Source organism: Carassius gibelio, chromosome B10 (assembly GCF_023724105.1).
Source record: "Carassius gibelio isolate Cgi1373 ecotype wild population from Czech Republic chromosome B10, carGib1.2-hapl.c, whole genome shotgun sequence".
Lineage (NCBI taxonomy): Eukaryota > Metazoa > Chordata > Actinopteri > Cypriniformes > Cyprinidae > Carassius > Carassius gibelio.
This window is the reverse complement of record NC_068405.1, coordinates 20,866,728-20,891,386: the sequence shown is the minus strand read 5'-3', so window position 1 is coordinate 20,891,386 and position 24,659 is coordinate 20,866,728. Positions and strand designations below refer to the sequence as shown.

At 35.4% G+C, this 24,659-nt stretch overlaps 1 protein-coding gene and 1 long non-coding RNA gene across 2 annotated transcripts; one reads left to right on the top strand and one right to left on the bottom strand.

The window, feature by feature from the left end:
* Positions 1-798: 798 nt before the first annotated feature.
* ggt5b (gamma-glutamyltransferase 5b) lies at positions 799-15,213 on the bottom strand. The gene is made up of 12 exons (XM_052566792.1): positions 14,995-15,213; positions 11,644-11,771; positions 11,138-11,233; positions 8,401-8,596; positions 7,068-7,219; positions 6,798-6,944; positions 6,572-6,705; positions 5,982-6,163; positions 5,294-5,385; positions 5,104-5,210; positions 3,587-3,697; positions 799-3,378 (listed from the first exon to the last, which is right to left on the bottom strand). Exons 1-12 carry the CDS (start codon positions 15,153-15,155, stop codon positions 3,235-3,237), a joined length of 1,650 nt encoding a protein of 549 aa, XP_052422752.1. The 5' UTR covers positions 15,156-15,213; the 3' UTR covers positions 799-3,234.
* Positions 15,214-24,659, top strand: LOC127966014 (uncharacterized). Its single transcript, XR_008155528.1, has 8 exons — positions 15,214-15,320; positions 16,214-16,350; positions 16,495-16,558; positions 16,979-17,107; positions 18,993-19,113; positions 20,673-20,788; positions 22,436-22,528; positions 23,740-24,659. It is a non-coding gene; the product is annotated as an uncharacterized LOC127966014 (long non-coding RNA).

Sequence of the window (24,659 nt, the reverse complement as noted above, 5' to 3'; positions counted from 1 at the left end):
TTACAAAAGTATTCAGAATGTTAAGTAAAGAGATCGAAATTGAAGCAAAAAAAAATGAATATAAACGAAATAAAAAAAATATAACCAATAGTAATAGGCTAATAATAATAATAATAATGTACACATATTATGTGGGAAAGACTATCACTTAATGGACTTACAAGACTGTAGGATGGATGAAAATATTTGTTATATTTTATTATGCACTTTATGTAATATTTATTTATGATAAACTTCATTTGAATACTGACGATCACATATAATACAGCCTGGTAGCCAAAGCATATAATTACTTAATTCAAAATAAAATATTAATGATTCCATCTCTGATAATCCTGGGTTGCTATGGTCACGCAGGTTTGTTTACGCATTAAACTCATGGCCACGAGAAAAACTTGTCGTTCCCTCAACATAGCATCTAGAGGCCACGACATAAGGATGTCGTTACCTCGACAAAATGATCTTGTGGCCACGACATAATATGACGTTCCCACGCGTTAATATGACGTTGCCACAAATTAATATCTCGTGGCCACGACATATTATCAAGTTCCCATGAGTTATTTCGTGGCCACGACAAAATTAAGGAAACCGAACAAGTCACTTTATGGGCATCGTAGCTAACTGAAAACACATACAACTGAATTTAATAACATTATGTCTTGTAAATTATAATTTCTCCCATCTTTATGATTTATGCACAGTCTCATTTGAGCTTGTGCCTGGACAGTGGACAGTGAGGGCTAATGCTGAATCTGAACCCTTTTCTTAAATAATAAAAGACAAATAAAATACTCATTTAAAGACATTAGAAAGTATTTATTGTGATGTATATAAAAAAAATTAAATGCACTTAAATGCGATTCCGTTAATATGTCATATATCTGTAGTCCTGTCGTGCATCATGAGACTTGGTTATGCTGAATGTCCGTTCAACTTCAGTGTCTGAACAGCTCCATTAAACAATATAAAAATGTTAGTAGAAAAGTATAAAATATTGATGATTGAAGTTCAATCAACATATGACGCCGTTTATATAAAATATAATTATGGAAAATATAAAAATTGCATATGAAAACTAGAAAATATTCACAAGTAAAAAAACAATAATTGCTCAAATAAAAAAAGTAATTGCAGTATCTCATTCAGTTTGATGACATTCACATTTCGATTTTCTGAAACAGTTTTTCCCAACATTTACAGTAACACTTTTAAAAATGTAATCTGTTCAGTAAGATGCATTTAAAAACACTGACCTCAAATAATCGCTGTTAGCTCTCATTATATATTGCTGGATGATGTTAAGTGAATCTTTGTACATAATCTGAAAATGGCTATGATGACAGTTTTTGTACATAGCTAAAAGATTTGGTTACAAAAAATTTTTCTTGACATTTCTATAATTACTGGCCAGGAAAAATAATAATAATACAGCTTCTAAAAAACAACAACAACTTGACCTATGCTGGGATGGTGTATTTTTGTAGACCAGAACCTGGAAACAATTTAGCATTTTCATTGTCCTTAAGTCAATGTTATTTTTAATGGGTTTCTGGTTACATGCCAGAAATAAGTTCTTTGGTGAACACAACTCAAGATAATTTCATGTTTTATTCTGGACATAAAATAAATCACTTGTGTTGCATATGCGTGCTATCGGAATTATCGTAAATACGAGTTTCCTAATCGGAAATTAGAGGGCAATGCCGCTCATAATTTTGATACCAGAGTTTCCGAGTTAAGTGGGTCATAGTCTTAAAACATGGTGGAGGGGACAACCATTGCTTCTGTCAAAGCTGTTCTCACAAAATCTACATCCCTTTGTCTTGTCACTAAAGTAGTGTATTTAAAGGCTATATATAAAAAAGATCTTTTGAAGCATATTGTATGTTTTATAAGCAGTGAAATAAACAAGTATTTGACCTCAAATTCCAGAATTGTCAGCAAACTGCATATACAGTATGTAGCGCAGTGAATGTTTATATGATTGTCAACCAATGGGTTGCTAAATTAGATTTTTTCAGACAAAAAAGCACTAGACTTCACAAGGAAATGGGAAATTTCCAATAGCACATGAAGGCAGCATTAATACAACAAGTGGCTACACTGGACTACAGACATTGTTGGGGACATTAAACGTTATCACACCGAACAGGAAATCTCATCTACTCGCCAGTCCACTTTTACAGCCTTGGTGTGTTTCTAATCATGCTCTGAAGCTTAATGTCAGTGGCGTTGAAGTCATTTGAACATGGTGTATAAGGTACTATTGCATTTTGCTTTTTTCCTAGAACTATTGGTGGAAGTTTCAGCTTTTTGGCATGTTCGTACTGCTGGAATTAGGAACCATTTCAGTATCTTCGTTAGTGGGAATTAATTAAGGTCCTACTTCAGATTTATATTCCTAGATTTTCATGTTCTTTCAGTCGTGTAAATTGTGCGTTTACATTCCATCTCTCAACACATAACAAAAACCGCTTGGAACACGGCGTCCTCCATTCACCGGTTGTTGATGTTTGTAAATGGCATTTAAAAGGCCGCGTCACAGTTCCTGCTGCCAGTGTGAATGCAACCGGGAAAACAGCTTGAGCGGGAAATTGTTTTTCTAGGAACGACCCTATTGGCTAGTTCCTAGAACTACACAATGTGCAAGCACCTTTATACTTCTGGCGATTGTATATAGGCTTCAAAATGCATAAAAGGTTATTTGTGAAGATTAACAAAATGTGTAAGAACCATAAGCTTTTGTTTGGTACAGAACTGATTTTCTGCAATTATCCAAAAGCAAGTGGAAAAATCAAATTGGGGCTTTTTGGGTTGGCCTACAAAAATACATAATTGCTGCAGCACTCTTTGTACGACAACTTGTCCCAACCTGAGATTTATGGTTTCAGATAAAATCTACCTTCATTACACAGTTGACTTTATCCTAAATTAATGCCAGTGTGGTTTTAGAGATGCAAGCCTTCCTCTGTGTGACAACTAGCCCCTGTCTACCTGACAAAATATATATTTACATGCACTCAAATGTTACTGTAAGTTACTGTGAGTCCAACAAAAGTGGACATGGTCGGACAAATGCACACCACTGTGCACAATCACCCCATATTTGAATTTATGGTGTCTACAGGCGTCGCTGAAAGGGAGCGCTGACCCTTTGGTTCCACCCTCACTTCCTCCCAGTCCTGATGAATCACCAGTCTCTAACATCTGACGGCACAAACAGAGGCAGGGTCAGTATCCCGCTGACCTGCCTAGCTTCCTGGCGTCAGATACGGCACTGATGCACTGTCCTTCTTTCGAGATGCCATTGACCACATTGAAAAATATGCTGTTGTTCACAATGTGTCCCATCCTTTTCATTGCATTGATAGAAGACTGAGAAGAAGAAAATAACATGTTACTACATAAGTCACATTCAATTACCTTTTTATGATATAATGATTATAATCAGTTAGCGGGGATATTCAAAAGGAGGAAAAAGCAATAACAATCATTACGGCCACACTATCAACATGGGATTATGGGATTGTGATTAATGGTAAACTCATTATATTAGAGCGGATCTACATTGCAAAGCACTTACATTGTCGTATCCTTGCTCAAACTGGACATTGTTTTTGGCATCCACAAATACTATTTTAGCAGCGATAGATTCGTTAAGGTTCATCCCAAACCACAAGTGGTTCATAATGGACTGAAATAGGAAAAAAGGAACAAAGGGATGTTGGTTAAAGAGGGTTTGTCAGGTTATTTTCATCAGGACATGCTGTCAACAACTACAGTACCGCATACAAAAGTCTTTAATGCAGACAGTTTTATATTTAATGTTTTGAAACAAATGTTAATACAAAAGGATATCACTGTACTGAATTTGTGGCATGCTGTCGACAAGATGAAGTTAAGTATTAGATTTTGGTAAAAGATAAAAAAAAAATTTAGATTGTAAGACTATGGACAAGCAATAATGATAAAAAATATATTATGTTAGGGAAAAAATGAAAATCCAAATAACAATTTCAAGAATAGCCTAACATTTACATTAAAATAGGTTTTTTCAATAGGATATTTCGATACTGCATCTGTGGGATGCTGTCGACAACCACACACAATCATTTTAGCACACATATGAATATGTGTGCATAGAATGTAAATGGAGGACTAAGACAATTTTATAGCTCAAGTTATTTTTTTTTACCGGAAAATTTCTGCAACTGCATTAAAGCTGCAGTAGGGAACTTTTGACGCTCTAGAGGTTAATAAACAGAACTGCTTGCGTCTTGCGGAAGAACATCGTAGCCGGAACTACTTCTCTCTGTTTATGTCTATGAAGAATCACAAAGGTACTGGGTTACTCCGCCGCGGTATCTCCGAAGCAATCTAAAGTAGTCCGAATATAAACACTTATTATAGGTGCACCCTAGTGATTCAGGACGAGCTAAAAACACGGTTTGGAAAATGGATTCATGGTGTACTCGCTTATTATGTTAATTTTTCTACATTTTGAACACAAACAAAGTTACGGTCCGCAGCTCTGATTGGTTGTTTCTTACCGGGAGCGATGGAGTTTCTGCAAATGGCAATAGGACCACTGGGAGGAGCCAGAGGAGCTTGATTTTTTCACAGATTATCTGTCTCATATTCTACTGTCAGGACATAATGACAGGTTTAATAAATATGTAAAAAATATATTTTTACAAAAGTTACCTACTGCAGCTTTAACAGAAATATGAATTTAAAGTCGATACTTGTATTCTGAAGATTTTCTGGGAGAAACAGGATTATTAGGTTTATAAAGGTGGAGCAAATAGTTATTATTTTAATAAAGATGACAAAAATAAACTTTTTTGGACATCCAATACAGAGAAAATAGACATTAGGTTGGAAAACAAGTAGTTGATAAAAATAATAATAAGGATAAATAATTCAATAAACAGTTACTCTAATAACTTTAAATGACTACTAAATTAGAAGTATGAAAATTGTTTGTAGGAGCAGTAAATAAAAAATATTTAGTGCTGGTCGGCTAAGGCTGTGTACTTCATAGAATAGGCTGAACACTGATAACCCCAAATAACTTATTTCAAATGGAGTTTGACTCACCAGGGCCATAGCTGTGGTGATAAAACTTCCTCCTGATCCACCAATCACTACAGTCTTCTCCTGGGACTGCAGGATGGTAGGAGCCATGGAGGAGGGAGGCTGCTCGCCTGGAGAGAGAAAAACAATATAGTGACAAGACGTTTCAAGACATACAAAATGTAAGAAGATATATTTGGTGAAGGATCGTCACCTGGTGTGACAGAATCTGCTCGGCCGCAGAAGTCAGCTAGCTCGTTGTTGAGGATGATACCCGTTTTAGGAGAGAAAACGGCTGACCCAAACCTGAAGATATAAAGATTTTAGTTTTCAGAAATATTAGAGTATTTATTCTTTAATTTATAATATTATTTAATGTGTAATGGTTTTATTAATAATATTGTTTCTTTAAAAAAAATATTACAGGATATCTAAAACGGAGAGTCTATATACACTAAGTGCAAACTTACACTAACTCCGCCCACCAGCACGTGGTTGGGTTAGTCAACACTACAAAAGATGATTACTGAACAATTACTCCAGTGGCGTAGATGGTTAAGTGTATGCCATTTAGTGCCTTTTTTTTCTCAATTTTTAAATCTCGTATTATCGTATCTCTCATATTAGTATTGGGCAGGGTAAGTGTAGGTGTAGGAAGGGCTTTATTGTCCCTGTAAAGTGGCGTCCATTTAATAATTTGAATTTAAATTATAATTTGCCCTCAATACATTATTATTGCAGGCCGTTTAATAAAGTACCACAATTCTGAGGTGCAGTTGACTGCTGCTACCTGCAATAAGTAGTATACATAGCAGAAAATCCTGATATTTTAACATAGCGTAACTAGGATGTATTACACACATTAGGTTGTCTGCTGGGCATATGCTGTAAATGTGTCTCACATGTGGTTGATGGTGCTGGTGACTGACACAGCACTGCCATCTGCTGCCATCACTGAAACATGTGTGGTGCCAACACGGTCGACTGACGGAGTGATGTTGTAGTAAGAGGCGTCGTGTGTGGAGCCGTCAGTGATCAAAGCCCTGATGTGCTCAATGAACTTCTCATCTTTGATGTACTCCATCTGCATTATCAGGGCACAAGAAAAACATGAATAAATCTAGTATACTTCCCAGGCAAATTAATTCAGTTTTTCATTATTCATCATCATTTGCCTTTTTTTTGGAATTATTAATGATGTTTCTTAATTGAATCAAACCTCTTTGAATGCATGCTTCGTTAACAAAAAGTTGATTTCATTTCAAATATGAATTGCTTGCATTTGTGTGGCCTTCATGAGAAATAACATCCGGCCTTTCATAGTACTTACTCAACCCTGCACTTGACATCTAATGATATTATGCTTACTACTGCCAAACATAGCAAATACAATGAAATTAAGCACATGCTAAACTCTGCTGTTGTGTAATTTTCAAACAAATGTTCCGGGCAGAAAATCAAGGCAGTATGGTAAATTAAGCTGTATCCATACATTTTTTCTGGAGTTGAAGTTGGGGTCTTTGAGGTTGTGCTTTTGTCCATTTGCAAACTTCACTGCCTCAAGGAACCGATGCAAATTCAAGGTTTTCTGGTGCCCTTGGTTAGAGGCCGGAGAGAGCCTGAATCCTGAGGAAATCAATGGGAGGTTTAATAGTTATGAGTAAGAACTGGTTCAGTATAGCAGGCAAAGTTGATGATCTTTAGTGATCTACACCTACCATGCATCAGTTTGAGGATAAAGCTGAGTATCGCTCCCCCTGCCGGTGGAGGAGGGATGTGCATCTTGTAATCACCAAGTTGGACTGACCACGCTTCACTGACTCTGACCTGAAAAGTGCTCAGATCTTCTAATGATAACACTCCATCTGGAAAAGCCAAAAGTAAACCATGTAAACAAGCACACCTGCCAAAAACAGTGTATTTCGAAAGCACTACATCTATTCTGATTACAGTAAATGCCGTTTATATACTGTACAAACAGTTTGTACTTCTCTCTTTTACATCCTGTATCAAGTCCTTGGCGATTTTTCCGGTGTAAAAGGCATTGGCTCCTTCTTTGGAGATAGTTTCCATGGTTTCTGCCAGCTGAGGGAACTTAAGGGTGTCCTTTAGAACCATGTTGTTCTCGTAGAACAGATCACTATAGAAAGAAATAAGCTTATGAAAACAGACAGAAAGCAACTCAAGAAACATAAGCCAGTAAGGTGAAATACAATGTGATGAAACTTGCCAAGAACATGTCTGGGTCATATTTCACCCCAAAACAATGAAAAAAAAAATTTTTTCTTGTAATACCTATATTGCTGAATAAGATATATGTGCTCACCAGAGCTGCATTAATTTGAGAAAAAACACAGTCCTAAAAAGTCATAGTGTCCAGTTCCTTTAACATTTTAAAAATAACGGCATTACATTTATTCGTTTGAGACATCAATGATGAATTCTGTGCCGTTTAATATTCTTGTTTAAAAAATTAGCTTTTCTAAAACTATATGTGATCCTGGACCACAAAACATTTTTGAAAACAATTTGAAATTGAGATTTATACATCATCTGAATAAATAGGCTTCCCATTGATGTATAGTTTGTTAGGATAGGACAATATTTACCCAAGAAACATCTATTTGAAAATCTGGAATATGAGGGTGCAAAAAAATCTAAATATTGAGAAAATCACCTTTAAAGTTGTCCAAATGAAGTTCTTAGCAATGAATATTATTGATAAAAAATTATGTTTTGATATTTATTGTAGGAAATTTAAAAAATCATTTTGACCCATGTATTTTTTGTTATTTCTACAAATTTACCAGTGCTACTTATGACTGGTTTTGTGGTCCAGGGTAACATTTGATAAATACAAATAGAACAGCATTTATTTTAAATAGACATCTTTAGTAAATGATTATACATATCTTCACTGTAACTTCTGATGGATTGAATCCATCCTCGCGAAATAAAAGTATTGACTATTTTCAAAAAAACATTATTACACACATATTTAGTGAGTAACAGTGTATAATTCAGCAAATTATGTTTTACATTAGACAGAAAATGGTATTTAATAGAAAACCGAAGCTGCTTTGATTCCTGCAGCAGAAAGTGTCTTATTGCACAACAATGAAGAGCTCTTATATTTCTTGCCATTTGCTTGCGGCTAAGTCATAACCTACTTGTTTGACATTGATCGTTAAGAATTCTCGTCAAGGTTCATCATATTTATTGCCTTAAATAAAACTATTAAATTGAGATGTTAGTCATAACAAATAATGCTAGATGATAGTGTGTGTGTGTGTGTGTGTTTGTTTGGAGAAGATACATTACCGGAGTTCAGTGTCAAGAATCAGTTTTTTAATAAAACTATTATCCAAGAATTTAGCCAGGTAGGCTGGCATGGGGAAGCCCTCTCGTGCCAGCTTGATGGACGGCTCGAATAGTTTGGCCCAGGGCAGCTTTCCATACAACTGATGAGCTTTTTCATAGCCGCGGAGTTCTCCTGGTACACCTATCCAGTGACTTCCTGATAGATGCATGCACAAATACAGCATAAAATGGTTACTGAAGTACAAAATTGTTCACAGGAATCAAATACATTTAAAATATATTCTAATATTTTTGGTCAAATAAATGCATTAACAATAGCTACTGTGTGCATTAAACATTTTGAAAAACTAGATTTTTTTGTTTTCTGATAATCATTAGGATTATATATATAAATCATATAGGATGTTGTGTGTGTTGTTTGTCACTGTGTTGTTAGGCTGTTAGTTATATTTAAATCCCTAATCTTGAGTATGTACAATAAGGAAAGGCAAATTTAAAGCCTTGAGTAATACTGGTCTAAAACAAAACAAAAAAGCCCTTTTTAAAGGAACACTGTTCACTGCCAAATCTGATTATTTCTAGATTATTTGTTTTCGGTGAACATTATTGCATTACACAGAACAACAAAGCGAGTTTCGTTCTCATCCAAGTTACATAAACTATTGCTTTTGGGGAAAAAAACTAATCTCTCATCTATGAAGTAAAATATGACAGAAAGTGGTCATAATTAGACATGCTTTTGTATGCATGAACAGCGTGTGAATATTTAGGCAACTACACTAAATTTATCAACGTAGAATTTAACAGAGTCTGGCATTCTGTGGTGGTGCAATGGATCACAAAACTGACAGTTCAGATCATATTACGGATTTTGAGTCATGGATCAGATCATTTTCTGATCAGCAAAAAAATTAAAAAACTTTCTTTAAAGGGATAGTTCACCCAAAAATTCAGATTTGATGTTTATCTGCCTACCCCTAGAGCATCCAAAATGTAAGTGACTTTGTTTCTTCAGTAGAACAAAAACCAGATGTTTAACTAAACCCTTTGCAGTTTGTCAGTCTTATAATGGAAGAGGATGGGAATCAAGGCTTTGAGAGTAAAAAAAAAATGGACCATTGACACTCTATTTACAATCTCAATTAGGAGTGTGAATGGTCTATTTGAGAGATAGGTGGCATGTCTGCGATTCGCCGCAAAGCAAGAAGAAGAAGAAGTTGCGCCAGACACCGGCTGAAAACGAAGACGCAAATGTGCTCAAGACAGTTCAGACACTGTAGTGAATCAGAGGTAAAAAAAAACAAAAAAAAAACATTATAAATACTGTTCAGTTTCTTGCACAGACTGATCGTTTTGTGTCTTTACATATCAATGTATCGTTATGAGAAGCAGGGTTTAATTTGGTTTTGTTTGAGTATGTTTCTTTGCATTTTTTTAAAGCCGTGATTCCCAATCATTTACATTATATGACTGACAGACTGCAAAGGTTTTAGTTAAAATTCTTTGTTTGTGTTACTACTGAAGAAACAAAGTCACCTACATCTTGGATGCCCTGGGGGTAAGCAGATAAACATCAAATTTTCATATTTGGGTGAACTATCCCTTTAAGTACTTCTATACCACAGCAAAAACTACTAGCTTAACTAATAAAGTTAGTAATAAAACAAGAAAAATTACACAAGTAACAAGCATAGAGGAATACAACAAAACACAAATAAATAAAGGCAGTAACAGTAGCATTCATGTGCGGAAATGTAATAATTAAGTGTAAAATAACACTAGTGCACACTGCACAAGTTAAATACGGATTAATTTTTGTTAGAGCTGTGTTTTATTTGATTAGGAAACATAAACCGGTATTTATTGGCTGCTGTCTCTTTAAGACCAAGTCCACAGACCTAATACTGACACACATCCGTTTCTTTTCTCAGCTGTTCATGTTCACTTAAGACATAACCGACTGTGTTTACTAGAATACTTGCCAAAATGGATATTTTAACATAACTTCGTGTGTATGTTAAAGAAAAAATCAATTCACCATTCAAACGGTCTCTCTCTCTCTGCATATGTGTGGCAGTGGCTGAGTGCACAGAAAACAGCACGCAAGTTTAAATTGCTTGAATGTGTAAACTGGCAAGACAAAACATGTGCAAATGATAAACTCCATGATGGTTAAACTTAACAGTTAATCCGCGAATCACATGCGTGCCGAACCGTGCAGCCTGATCCATACAGATCATGGATTATCTACGATTCGTTGCACCCCTAGCACTCTGGGTAAATATATTTGGCAATAATGACTTTTAACGGGGCAGGAAGTACATTTAAGATTAAGAAAAAGTAAAACAATTCCACTTAAGACAGAATTCCCCTATCCTACGCACAATGTCCCATTGTACTTCTATATTTTCAAACGGCATGTTCATGAAACTTAAAAAAATGTGTCATTGTTTACTCAAGCCACTTATCAATTTCCTTCTTCCTTCAGACCCAAAAACGGAATGTCTAGACTTGTTTTTCCACACAATTAAATTGAATGGTGATTTACTGTATGCAGCTAAACTACAAAAAAAAAAAAAGATACAAAAATCAGCAGTTTTTACTGGAAGAAAGAAAATAATACATGGTTAAATACATGATGTAATGTTGGGTGAACTTATGGTTGATTTTAACTTTCTGTCTAAATGACAGGCCAATGAGGGATAATTTACACTGCTTTCACGTGGAAAAGCTTTACCTGTAGCAAATTGAAAGGCTTTTGGACACTTATTCAGCAGATCCGCTTGGACCCCTTTTGGGACTGTTTCTCTTGAGCTGATGATTTTCACTTTGCCTTGAAAAACAGAGGACTGCAGTATGTAAATTGGGTTTATGCAGATAAAAAAAAAAAAAGAAGCATTATCTATCCTTGTTATTTATGTTATGTTATATTTTTGGTCTCTTTAAAACACACCGTTTAAACAATAAACTAACAGGTCAGTCCACCTTTCCATAACATTAAAAAAAAAAACTCAATGAACTGTACCAATGAAATCTAGATTATACTGGTAGAATTATGAGTCATAGTAAAAATAAAGGAAATTACATGTTCTGAATTGTTCATGTGAAGGGGAATAAAGAAATGTTGGTTTGAAATGAGACTTTGCATTACCTCCATCACAAGATTCAAACAAACAACCATAATATACAAATGTACTTATATCGTGCATTTTACGCTACAACAATATATATTCCTAATCATACCTGTTTTGTCCATAATGGTGAAGATGGCCCCTCCACCCAAACCCATGCTCTGTGGGTTGACCAGACTAGTGCAGAGCAGAGCTGCGATTGCTGCGTCCACCGCTGAGCCCCCCTCAAGCAGCATGTCCCTGCCAACAGAAAACATATCTCATAAATTTAGCATTGGGTTACAACTAGTGCATTATTTGCATTTGGGATACATAAAGTTCAAATGGCTAAATATGCACACTGCGATAATGAAAATAATAAGATGTATTTTTATTGAGCATTAATTAAATTCTGTTCAGTAGATAGACTTGACAATTTAAGTTTTTAGCATTTAAGTACTGCGATTTCATTGTATCATATTTCAGTATTGAGAGTATGAGTAAATGAGCTTGAATGTCAATGTAAAAACACAAACCAACTCTTAAGATTAATTGTATTACAACATACTTTAAAAATTTTATTTTAATATTTGTTAGTCTAAAAATGATCTCTGCATTCAAGTGTTTTTAAAAAAACCAACAACATTAAAAACATGGTGCTTTGGCGTATGACATTCACAAACACATTTGCTACAGATAAATCACAGTTTCTTTACATGTTTGCTTCAATGTGAAAAATGGAAATCTTGAGGCAAGTCTGAGCCAGTGAAGTAATATCCGAGAGCTCATTGAACCTTAAGGAGTTCCAGCCTTCTCACACACACACACACACAAACACAATCGGGCAGAATTCAGAAAATTCTTGCTTTCTAGAAGATCCGTTTTTTTGCACTCTTATTTTTTCAACACAATATGGGTGGTTGGGTCTCTGCATTATAGGGTCATACACCACAAAGGATGATCTCAAATGTCTGATTTGGCAGGATGTCCTGACCTGATAAAAAGAAATGTGAGATCTTTCAAAGGCAGGCATGGAATAAATCAAACATCTGAAACGTCAGAAAACTTCTTACAGAATACCACAGTCTTTATATCAGTGTCATGACAATGACCATCAATCACATAATGTTGTATCACTCATATTCACGATTATCAATATTACTTGAAAGTGTATCATCAGATTGTGATGGTACGTGCATTTATGAAGTCAACAATGCTGTTAAGACGACATTTCAGTTATTGTTAAATCCGAAAATTGAGATTAAAGATTAGATCAGTGTTACAGTGTCAAGCGGTAATTTTACAATATAAATGTCAAGAAAGGAAATTCCCACAGGAAAAACATTACAAAATTCCCTTCGTCACCATTTTTTGTCCTAGATAGCAAAAAGAACAAATTGAGGGCAAATTCCATTCTTACAAATGCCATGTCTGAACAAATGAAGCCTTGTTGTTCCAGGACTGTAAACCTCCCTGTTCTTCAGTACAGAAACGTTACAGTAGTGTGCTTATTTAAGTCTATGAACAAACTGCTTCTAACCGTGAGAAGGTCGAGAGCTGTAGTCCCAACCAGTGTTAGGCATAATGAATAGATGTAAAATGAGTTATGTAATCAGATTACTTTTTAAAGTAACTATAGTTAATGCATTATTTTTTAAATTAGAAGGAGATATCGGAGTTTTTCAAATTACGGTAGCAACTCCAGTTTTTTTTTTTCCTGTATCTCTCCTGAGAGAAATCAGGAGTTAGTGCAGAGGCATTGTGCATGCTGTGTGAACATGATGCTTACTGTATTTATAGACTAAATATGAATACATATTTACTCATCTTACCTGCATAAAAACAGATTCAGTATTACTCAAAGTGGATAACAACAGTCACATGCAAACTCAGAATATTATACAAACCTGGAATAATTAAATGTTAAATAAGATTGATATATATTTAATCCCATTTTTTATTAACCAATGTCTATACTGACCCTCGATGATCCAATTCAACCATACTAAGCAAAAATGACACATTGGGTTTCATTTTTGTTATTGCTAAATAGTGTTGAAGTTTCTTCGTATGCTTCATATTCTTCACACAATTTGTTTTTACTGCACCCTCTACTGTACAGACATGAATTTACATTTCAATCAACCTACATTCATTTCACTTTCAAGCGCTTTTACATTTGTAATATAACTTTTTTATATATAAAAAAAGAAACAAGCAAGCCCTGTCCATATTTAAAAGTAATTAAAAAGTAATAGAATACATTACTTTCCATAAAAAGTTACATTAGTTATTTTTTTAGGGGGCAACACAATATTGTAATGCATTACTTTTAAAGTATCTTTCCCCAACACTGGTCCTTAATGTATGGTTTGTGGATGTTTATTTGAACTATGCTTTCAGGAAACACTAACTCATTGAACTACAGTATCTATCTATCTATCTATCTAGCCATCCTTGTAGGGGTTGAATACTGATGAACAGAATTATTTTATATAAAGCAGGCAAGTGAGAAACAATCTCTGTTAGATACTGATGTGCCAAACTCTGGGTAACAACAGGTTTGTGTTGCTGTGGAGATGCAACATTCTTTACTTCTTTCACATTCAGATGTTGTTTTGTTCGACAAAATGAGTCCCAAGTATCACATGACATTAATCCAAAAGAGGAAAAGTACTTCCTCTATCCAGGATATGCCAGGAAGCCATACCTAACTCCTCTCTCTATCCTTTTTCTGCAGGCTAAATTGTGACCCCACAGATGAAGTTCTTTGAAATGCAGTCATAAAAGACTTCACACAGTGAACAAGGAAACACTCTGTACATTTGGCACAAACTGCAGGAAACGTGGACGGGGGACATGAAATGTGCCGATCTAAGAGCATGATTTCAACACAGGGGTTTGTGAAGCTGGTTGATCCAGTTTTGACTGGCAGGAGGTCTTGGCTGTCACTTATCAGTGCTCAGAACAAAAGATTTTGGATATGGTTTTGTTCAGCATCACTCAGGTATAAATGGTTGCATAAAATATTTAACACAATGCACAGAATGTAAACAATATTGTACGTACACACAATAATCTGTAGAGACCCATTCTACATTCAACTTTTTTGGTTATTACGACAACTTTTTTTCCGATGTCATAGTTATTCCAAATCTATCAGATTTATCAGTACAAGTGTAGGCTATTCAAACTCAAGTGTGTCACCATATGTTCAGCGCTGCATTATCTAATCTCTTAAACTGATTATCTCTACATTTTTGCTCGTTGTTAATCACTGTTTGAAATAATAACAGGCCTCTTCATATTAAACACAAAAAACAAACTGTGCCAACAGCTAATTAAAACAATTCCTGTAGCCGATTCGGTTGTAGCTATGCCATGCAATTTAATTGTCTTAACTTGCACAGAAGCTGTATTGTATTGAACTGAAAGTCAGCGTGGCGTCAGTCAGATCTTAATTCGCATAAGGCGCATGTCTTACCTGCCGATGTCGGAGCACCTGGAAGAGTCCGCAGAAACAGCGGCGTGCGTAAACGCGCATCTCTGTTTGGTGGCTAAAATGACGCAAATGCAGATAATCACAACAGAGCACACTAAAGCGAGTATGCAGAAGCAGCAGCGTCTCGACTGAGATTTGGCCATGCTTTGCTCAGCGCGCGCTCAGCAGGTAGAATGAGACGCGCGCGCTGCTCACTGACTTTTTTAATGTCGGGGCGGAGAGGAGGCGCGCGACTGAGTGACTTTAGAACGCACTTAAACAGAAACGAGATGCTTTCATTTCAATTCATGAAACAAGTCAGGAGAGAAGTGAGTAACTGTACTGTGACTTTAATGAAGCCCATCGCCCCTTGCTGTTATAAAACTTCGCATAATGAACTCCGGTTTTTAAAAGTTTTATAAATGTTTACAGTTAGGCTTTTATGTTTAATTATTCAGATAAAATTTTTTTTTTTAGAAAAAAAATATTCTTCCGCTAGTTAATAGGCTACAGTTCGTGGTTGCCAACGGAATGTGCAATGGGGCATGTGCAATAGGCTATTTAAGATTATTTACGAGTTCCTGTGCGTTTATCAGTTTACAATTTATAGTCAGAACAATATATTTTTATTACAGTAATACCATAGCTACATAAATGTAATACTAGTTAAATTTTAGAAGAAACAGCAGTGCAGAAGACTGTTGACATCTATAAATGTAGGCTGTATATAGAATATGGCATTGGTGGTAAACAGACTTGGTTTGATGTCTGCAATGGAGGGCTCAGATATCCTCCTATAGACAGAAAGATTAATACATAAAAAATGCACGAAAAGCATGAGATGGGGAGGAGAGAAGATTAGATGTTAATAACTAATACTTTTTTTAACTTATTTGTTTAGTCCTGTTTGTTGTTTTCAGCTTTTAACTTTAGTCTGTACCAGCCAATCAGCTTTAGTAATTGATTAACTTAACAAAAGTTAATAAATATGTAGTTTGCCCTCAAGGAAGTGTTTATATTTGCACCTAACTAGGTTATCAGAGTAATTCCAGTAGAGATGTTTACCAAAGAATGAAAAGTAACAGAACTTTGCAACCTCAAACTTTAGTAAATTCATAGCCTATATACTTATGAGAAAGCTACATGATCCTAATGATCTCAGTTACGGAAGTGTGATTTCTGAGAAACACTCTATAGTGAATCTTGTATTCATCTCTCCTAGAATTTCATCTCAACAATTTCTCATACTGCTCTCATATTTGGCAAGAAGAATCTGTGAACTCACTTCATTCAACTCATCTCCGTCTACTATACTTAGCTATCACGAACGATGACAACCATAACACTTAAAGTTGTCAGGTGAGTTTGAAAACATAAAAACATTGGCAAGAGACAATATCACATTCCACCAGAGCCTTTGAAATCTATATTTTTTTTTAAATTAGAAAAATTCACAGAAGTTGATAGAGAATGAACACTTATTTGTTTGTTTTGTTTTGACAGCTGGCTCTTCTTCAAATGATCTTTAAACAGCTGCCTTCCTGTCAATTCCGTGGAACTTCTGTAGGTCAGAGGCATCATATAAAACTTGACTTAGCTTGAGCTTTTACATCGTGTGAACTTCTTTCTTATCATACAGGGGAAATATCTCCTCGTCCATGTATAAGCTTATCTGAAGATTTATTTGAAGATCTGAAGATATATTTTCATAATATTGTTTTCATTAAATAACTATATTCTTAGATTTTTAAAGGAATAGCTCACCCAAAATTAAAATGTATACTCACCCTCAGGCTATCCAAGATGAAGATGATGTTTCTATTTCTAAAGCAATATTATGGTTCGAGGACTTGTAGTTTATATGGAAACAATGATTTGAAGTTAAAATCACCGTAATGATGGATGCACTTCTTTCACGTCACATGATTTTAACCGATGGATTGGAGTGGTGTGGATTACTTGTGGATTAATGTGATGTTTTTATCAGATGTTTGGACTCTCGCTCTGACGGCACCCATTCACTGCAGAGGAACCGTTCGAGAGCAAGTCAAGTGATGCTAAATTTCTCCAAATCTGTTCAGATGAAGAACTCATCTATATCTCGGATGGCCTGAGGGTGAGTACATTTTCAGCTGATTTCATTTTTGTGTAAACTATTCCTTTAAAAATAAAGGTTTAACTAGTGTTTGATTAGGGTTGAAGCAAAACTCTGCAGGGCTCCACGGCTCTCCAGGAACGACGGTCACCACTCCTACATTAGGCTATCAAGCCATTTTTGGTTATAACTGGAGCCTTTTTTTATATGTAAAAGTTGATTGAAAACAACTGTGTGCTGTTTTATGAAGAATGAAATTCAAGTATTTGATATGTCCTTGAACTGAGAGCAATTGTTTTGATGTCCACCACTATGTGCCTGTCAAATCTATGCATGTTCCCATGAAAAGAAACAGTTAAATGGAAGGTACTAGAAAGATCTTGGTTTGGATAGATACTCATCTATTATGGTACAGTCAGCAGGTGATTATATGTGATATTCAATATTTAAACCAAAACCTTGAAATTTTTTTTGGGTAATCCATCATTGTGCTGGAAAAAAAACTACTCCTAAAATAAATGAGACTTTACCTAATTAGTAGTTGCGTAACGGCACCAGGAAAACCCCAAAGTGTTTTGTAAACTGTGACAAAGTAACGATTAGAATGATACATATAAAGGTTGATCTGGTGAGGGGTGATTTTCTGTATAGCCAGTTTAAAGACGGAGATAAGAGATATGATGACTGAAACAGAAACCTTCAAGTTAAACCAGAAATGTTTCCAGCAAATTCATGACCGAACTGAACCTCATTTGAACACTAAACATATGACAAATTAAGCCCAACAACACTCTGGTAACAGTAACCACAGTGGCAGACACCACTTTCAAACTGACACCCTTTTGTCTAGCTGAAATGCATCGTCATTTATTTACCGTCTTGTGGAAGATAAATGTTTTATGGTGAATGGTGTTGCAAAATCCCTTTTCTTTCAAAGATGAAAGAAGGCATTCAAGTTTGTAAAAACATGAAGGTGAGGAAATGACAGATTTTTCATGTTTTAAGCAAACTGTCCCTTTAAGCAGTATCACAAGAGTAAGATTGCCTCTGTTATACTGAAAATCATATGGGATTCAGTCTGCTCAGAAATGTGAAATATTGCTCAGCACTTGGAGAACTTTATCAAGCTTATGTTGATCTTAGAGTGAATAGCTTCGTTTGCATAGTCGAGAGCAACAGTGCCCGATCTAAACCCTTTTCATTTTTTAGTAATGATAAGCTCTTCAACACAAGCCCTGACAAATCAAATGTCAAAACACAACAAAGAATGAAACAAGACTGCAGGCGTAGGAATTCAATATTCCTACACCTCATCAGCAAGAGCACACAACAGCCTTAGCACATATAAAGAAGCTTAAATCCAGGGAGCTTATGAAGCTAGTTGAGAAATATATATATATATATATCTATATATATATATATATATATATATATATATATATATATAGATATATAGATATATATATATATAGATATAGATATAGATAAAAAAAAAACGCTGAGTCTGAACACCATGAGAGCGTTCCCCTTTTGTGAACAGAAGAGGGCAGTAGGGGACTGGTAGAGTCTCATTGACAAATATGATATAGCAATCAGTTATGTCATTTATGACTTGCTCTATGACTATTGTTTCGTTCTCCTTTTAAGAAAGTTACAGAGATGAAGTTCTTAAAGGGAGAGTCACCATTTACATTCCTAACTTGTATGATTTTCTATTGTGGAACTTGAATAATTTGAATAATTTAAAGTTTTTCTAATGCAAAAAATGCATTAGAAGTCAGTGGAGACTGAAAAGGTTCAGTTGTCAATTTTTCAGAATATCAGCAAAAGAAAGTGCATGTCACAAAACAGACTTTACTGGAGATAATGTCCATTTAACTAACCAGCTCTTTACTTCTTTCCACAGGTGTCCTGGTAACAGGTCGCCTGACTGCAGCTGTCAGATGATGATGGTGAGATGATGGTGATCGTGACCTATGACCAGGCGTGAGCCAGGGAGGATTCTGGGAAATGGAGTCCTTAAAGTGGTAAGGTGACATAGCTGGTGACTAGGCTGGTGACTATGTTAGACTAAATTTGGAACCATCTCATCTTTCTTATCTGATTAACTCTGTAAAAAGGTTCATAGTTCTGGGAAGAAGGAGGCAGGAACCGGTGAACATTTAAACATAATTTAATAACAAAATAAACACAAAACTAAAAATAGCGTGACAGCTCCTCACAGACGACTGACTCACACAAACAGAACATAAATAGTCCAGACCTGGTCCTCTCTTGTCCTCCACTGTTGTCACTCCTCATTTTATCCTTCTGGAGCTCCTCCATGCGACTCAAGACCTGTGAGTGGCATTCACCATTATGTACATTCACGACGATGTGAGAAATATTGTGCGCTTCTTGTGCAATGTGCAACCACCTTTGAACTTATTATTTTGTATCTTGCCCAACTTTATCCTGCCTACAATGTTAGGTGTATGTTAAAACAAACGCTTCTTTATCAAGAGGTGAAATGAAATGAAAGTGATTGAAAATTTGGGGTGGCAGCCAAGGTGACCAATCAGATATTTTTCAGTAATGTTAATAGAATGTTCAAAGTTATCTGTTCTTTAATAATGTTCTTGAAACATATGTGACTTTGTTTTTTTCTTAAAGGGGGGGGGGGGGTGAAATGCTCGTTTTCACTCAATATCCTGTTAATCTTGAGTACATATAGAGTAGTACTGCATCCTTCAAAAATCCAAAAAGTCTTTAGTTTAATTATATTCATAAGAGAAAGATAGTCTGTACTGATTTTTCCCGGAAAAACACGACCGGCTGGAGGCGTGACGTGTGGGCGGAGCTAAAGAATCACGAGCGGGAATATGCTTTTGCGCTGAGAGGATGTGGAAGCTGTGACATTACCGTGAGGAAAAACCCATCATCCAAAACAAACCATGGCTAACAGTCAGATTCAGCCGTTTATTTATGATCCAGAATCAGATCCAGAGGCTGAAACTGAACGAAAGCAGCAGCAGCAACGACTCGCTCCGAGCGGGGCTCGAATCCGGGTCTCTGGCATGGGAACAAAAATACTCCTTCAAACGTACAACTTAATTTTTGAAACTTTGTCCATGTTTAGCATGGGAATCCAACTCTTTAACAGTGTAAAAAACTCAGTATGCATGAAATAGCATTTCACCCCCTCTTTAAATGTTTAGTTGGACGTTCTTCAAACCTTTTTTAAAAATGTTATTACTTGTTTTAGAATGTTCAGAGAATAGTAATTTTCCCATAATGTTTGCCAAATTTTTCCTGACATTTTTCCTGTTTTATGGTCCGTCTGAAATTCAAAATCTAGCTTTTATATTTATCAGTTTGATATAATTAATGTTGTGTATAGGTGCATTTGTACAGAACCTAATGAAACCAGGGTGCACTAGCAGTTCAGCGGTGTTGGGTATCGCATTCACATCATTTGCTCTAATGGTTAAACCATGAGGGGATTTGCTCCCTAACCGCTTGAGTGCAATCTGATGCCTGCACCAGCACCCTGATATGGGCCATTGATGAAAATCTGATATCTCTTTCCTCTCTGGTTCTCCTTCAGACTTACACACAGGTCATGCCATATGTACCACATGTGCTCTTTAAAAGGCAACATGGCCTAGTTCGTCCTCGCTGTAAATAAACTGACCTCACCTTCAGCACAGCATTCACCCTCAGGTAAAACACAACATGAGAATGAATCCATCTGCTCCTAACTCACTTCCATTCATATGATGTATGTACGGTATTTTAATGTTCATGATGTAATGATATATATATATTTATTGATATCAAGTATTGATTCTAAAGTATAAAACCTTAGAATTACAGTTTATTTGGGTACTTTTTTAACAATAGAAAAGTTTCAAAAGTAGATGTTTCATTTCCTCTCTACCCTTCCTTCCTACTTTTTTATTTTACTCTTAAAAAAAAAAAGCTTAAAAGAAAGTCTACATCCATCACAACTGCATGGAAAAGCATCAGCAGTTTTCTGAATTTTTTTGCTCAGGAAAAGAGAGTCAAAAGAAAGATTGTTTTGGGGGGAGGGGTAAACTATCCTTTTTTTTTAGGCCAGTACTGTTTAACAGCCTTGATGTCGATGTTGAGCTCCAAGCTCATTAGGATCCTCTGCCTGTTAGTTATCACATTAAACCCAAATTGATTAATTGAAAACAAGAACCCACAGGGAGGTTTCAGAAGTGCTCTATGAGTGGCTTCCATTGTTGTGCTTCCATAAATAGACTTAATAATTATTCTGTCCCCTTTGCGTCATGCAAAACCCCCCACCCTGCTTTCCCAGCAAAAACCCTTCAGAACACGTTATGCTTTTTTGCACTTGCATTTATTATGCCTTTTTCATTACCTCTAGAAGGAAACTGTACTGGATATGTTTTGGCTACTGCATTAGTTTGCCTTCCTTATCAGGGGACATGTGCATTCAAACTTTTCAGCCTTGCTTGTTTTTTAAGGAGGAGGATTACATCGCGACACAGTGCACTTAGGGGCAGACAAAAAAAAACCAAAAAAAAACCACATATTAACCCATGTCAATTTTTATTTTTTTATTTTTTTAATGGAATCATAATATAGAATCATTCCTAATATGATCAAAGTACCACCTTTCAGGTTATTTTCCCAAACTCTATTAAATTCTTCTTTAGGATATTTATTTCAGTACTTTTGGATCATTTTCTAACTATGATAGAAATGTGAATGCAGCGTTATTATAGAAAACAAAAACTAAAAATGTAATTACTTTAAAAAAATAAAATAAAGTAAACATGAACAGGAATAAAAAAAATAATTGAAAAACATTTTTATTTCGATTATTGCCCAGGCAACATTTTTCTTTGTATTTTAATTTAGTTTAACTCGATGCAGTAAAAATTTAAAAATCTAATTAATAAACAATTAATACAGACATATTAAATAAATAATACAATAAAATTACTTACAAATCTAAATGAATCTAAACCAAAATATTAATTAAAAACTATAATAGTATAGAAATTAAGAACTTGTTCCAGTGGCATTCTGGTGTACATATGCTTATGTTTTATAATGTTTAATTTATGCAACTGGGTCATCTTCATTAATGCTTTAGAACTTTCATATTCACTGATTTGTTTATAAAGCTCATTACCCGAGCAACACATTGTGCCTTTGTGAAGCTATTTGGCTAATGATGCCTTCAAATTTGGCTGAACTCTGCGGCACTGATGTTTTCATACAAAAGCAGAAGTGTACAACATTCGGTCTGTCAAAAACTCCTGGGTCTCAAGCTGCTGGCTCTTCAATTATTAACCCATCACATGAATGTTTCAGAAGCAACAAACAGTGCCATTAGACTGGGGTTAATTGAGAGGGTGAGCCGTGGCCAGATCGTTCCTGAAAAGAGCACACAAATGCTGCTTTCTGGTAAGTGCTTTGTTTGTAGTTTCTCAGTTGAACACCCTGGAGTGTTTTGTTAAGAATTTCTTAACAGGTGCTGAAGTAAAAGTACTTTGAACAACAGGAAAGTCTGAAAAAATGAGCCATAAGAGACTGTAAGATGAGCACTTGAAATTTTAGCCTAAATGTTATCAAGTGGAACAACAAGTACATCAGTCTCTACTAGTATTTTGACTACTGGCTCATTTACTATGGAAAAGACCTGCTGTTTAAAATACTTTATATTTCACCCCTAAAATTCACATAAAATTGATTTGTGCTGTGTAATGAGACTTGAGTGCATGCATAATTGCACTAAATTAAGCATAGAATATTCTTAAGATTTATACTACTATTAAAATGTGTGTATGATGTCAAAAGTGATATTCATAAATTCTATTTCACATAAATATACTCTTCTTTTCAACTTTCATCGATCAAAAAAATCCTAAAAAATGTAGAACGCTTTCCACAAAATATTAAGTAATACAACTGTCTACAACATTGCTAACATATGCTAATTGAGCAGTAAATCAGCGTCTTATGATTTCTAAAAAATCATGTGACACTGAATACTGGAGCAATGATGCTAAAAAATTCAACTTTGCACGACAGGAATAAAACTACATTTAAAATATATTAAAACATGAACTGTATTTTTGATCAAATAAATGCAGCATTATGCATAATAAACAAATGAGCCTAAGAAATCTTACTACCCTTAAACTTTTGAATAGTAGTGTAACTGTGCAACTAAAAATGAAATTTTGCAACTAAATTAGATTGCATTTTCTAAAGAGAAAAGCTTTTCACAAAGCTAAAGTGCAGTGAGTGCATTTCAGGTTGTAAAAGTTTGAGTTTAGATGTTCTGTCTGGTTGCTAAAAGTTCACAAATCTATATTTTACATATAAAGAAAGCTCAGTTCCTTTTATGTAAGTCTATGGCAAGTCACACGTTTCAAAGTATCTACATTTTATATTTGTTTAAAAAAAATGTATGAGCCCAAAGATTATTACTTCAGGGTAAAAGATTTGCAAACCGATTGCAAACACCTGATTATCATGAAGTACCTATAAAGCGCTTCTAATAAGTGTGATAATGTAGCATATAAAACGAAATATGTTTCTCTGTTTACTGGACTGTGAGATTAAAACACATCTTGGTTTTGTGTGTGTGTGTTTTTTCTCTCCCTTGAAAGCAAATGGGCCAGATTGAACCCTGGGGCTTTAGTGTCCCCTGCTGCAGACAGAGAGGTGGGAGGGGAGCATCTCTTTAAAGAAACCAAAAATTCATCATTTTTTTGCTGAATGAAAAGAGTTAAACACAACTCAAGCAAAATCTAAATATCCCAAAAGTCACAGTATGTGTTCCAGGAGTTACATCGAGACCAGGGGGGCCATGCCAATCAAAAAGAAAGGAAGAAAGGAAGTAATATGGGGCAAGAGATGGTGAGATGAAGCGAAAGATTCCATCTTTCCCTGGAGCGAGTGAGACGGAGACACAGATGTCAGTGAACACAAAGTCCCAGGAGACTGTTTGGGGCAGAAGCTCCACTTTCCAACATCTCACACACTATTTAGACACAGTTTTTACTTCTTTAATTGGGTCCATATATAGTGACATAATGCACATAAGTGCCTGAACACCCTGCGGAGCTGCTCCGAGACTGAAGGAATGCAAGCAACCAGATGGGACTTCACGATGGTCCTGTTTGATCAGGAAACTTCTCATCTACTTCTAGCCAACCTGTATAAATTATGTAGCTCAAACAGTACATATCGCATCAGCATGGAAAGAAGATATTAAATGTGAAAGAAGCTTCAATTATGAAAAGAGAGTACAGCCACTTCAGATTGACTGCAGTGTCCATCAAAACTCTGTCCTTCAGAAAACAAGCATGATAAGCAGTTCTGTAGCCGAGACATCAGTTACAGAGGATTCAAAGCAGTGAGATGTTTTGACTCATGAATTTATGACTCAAAGTCGACATTCAGTAAAAGTTTTTTGTTGTTTTTGACATTGAAGCATTGGTTTGAAGAACATATCTTGGCAAAATGCAATTAAATATGTGAATATAATTTTTCTTCTACGTTTAAAGTTGTATTACTGTGCACAATT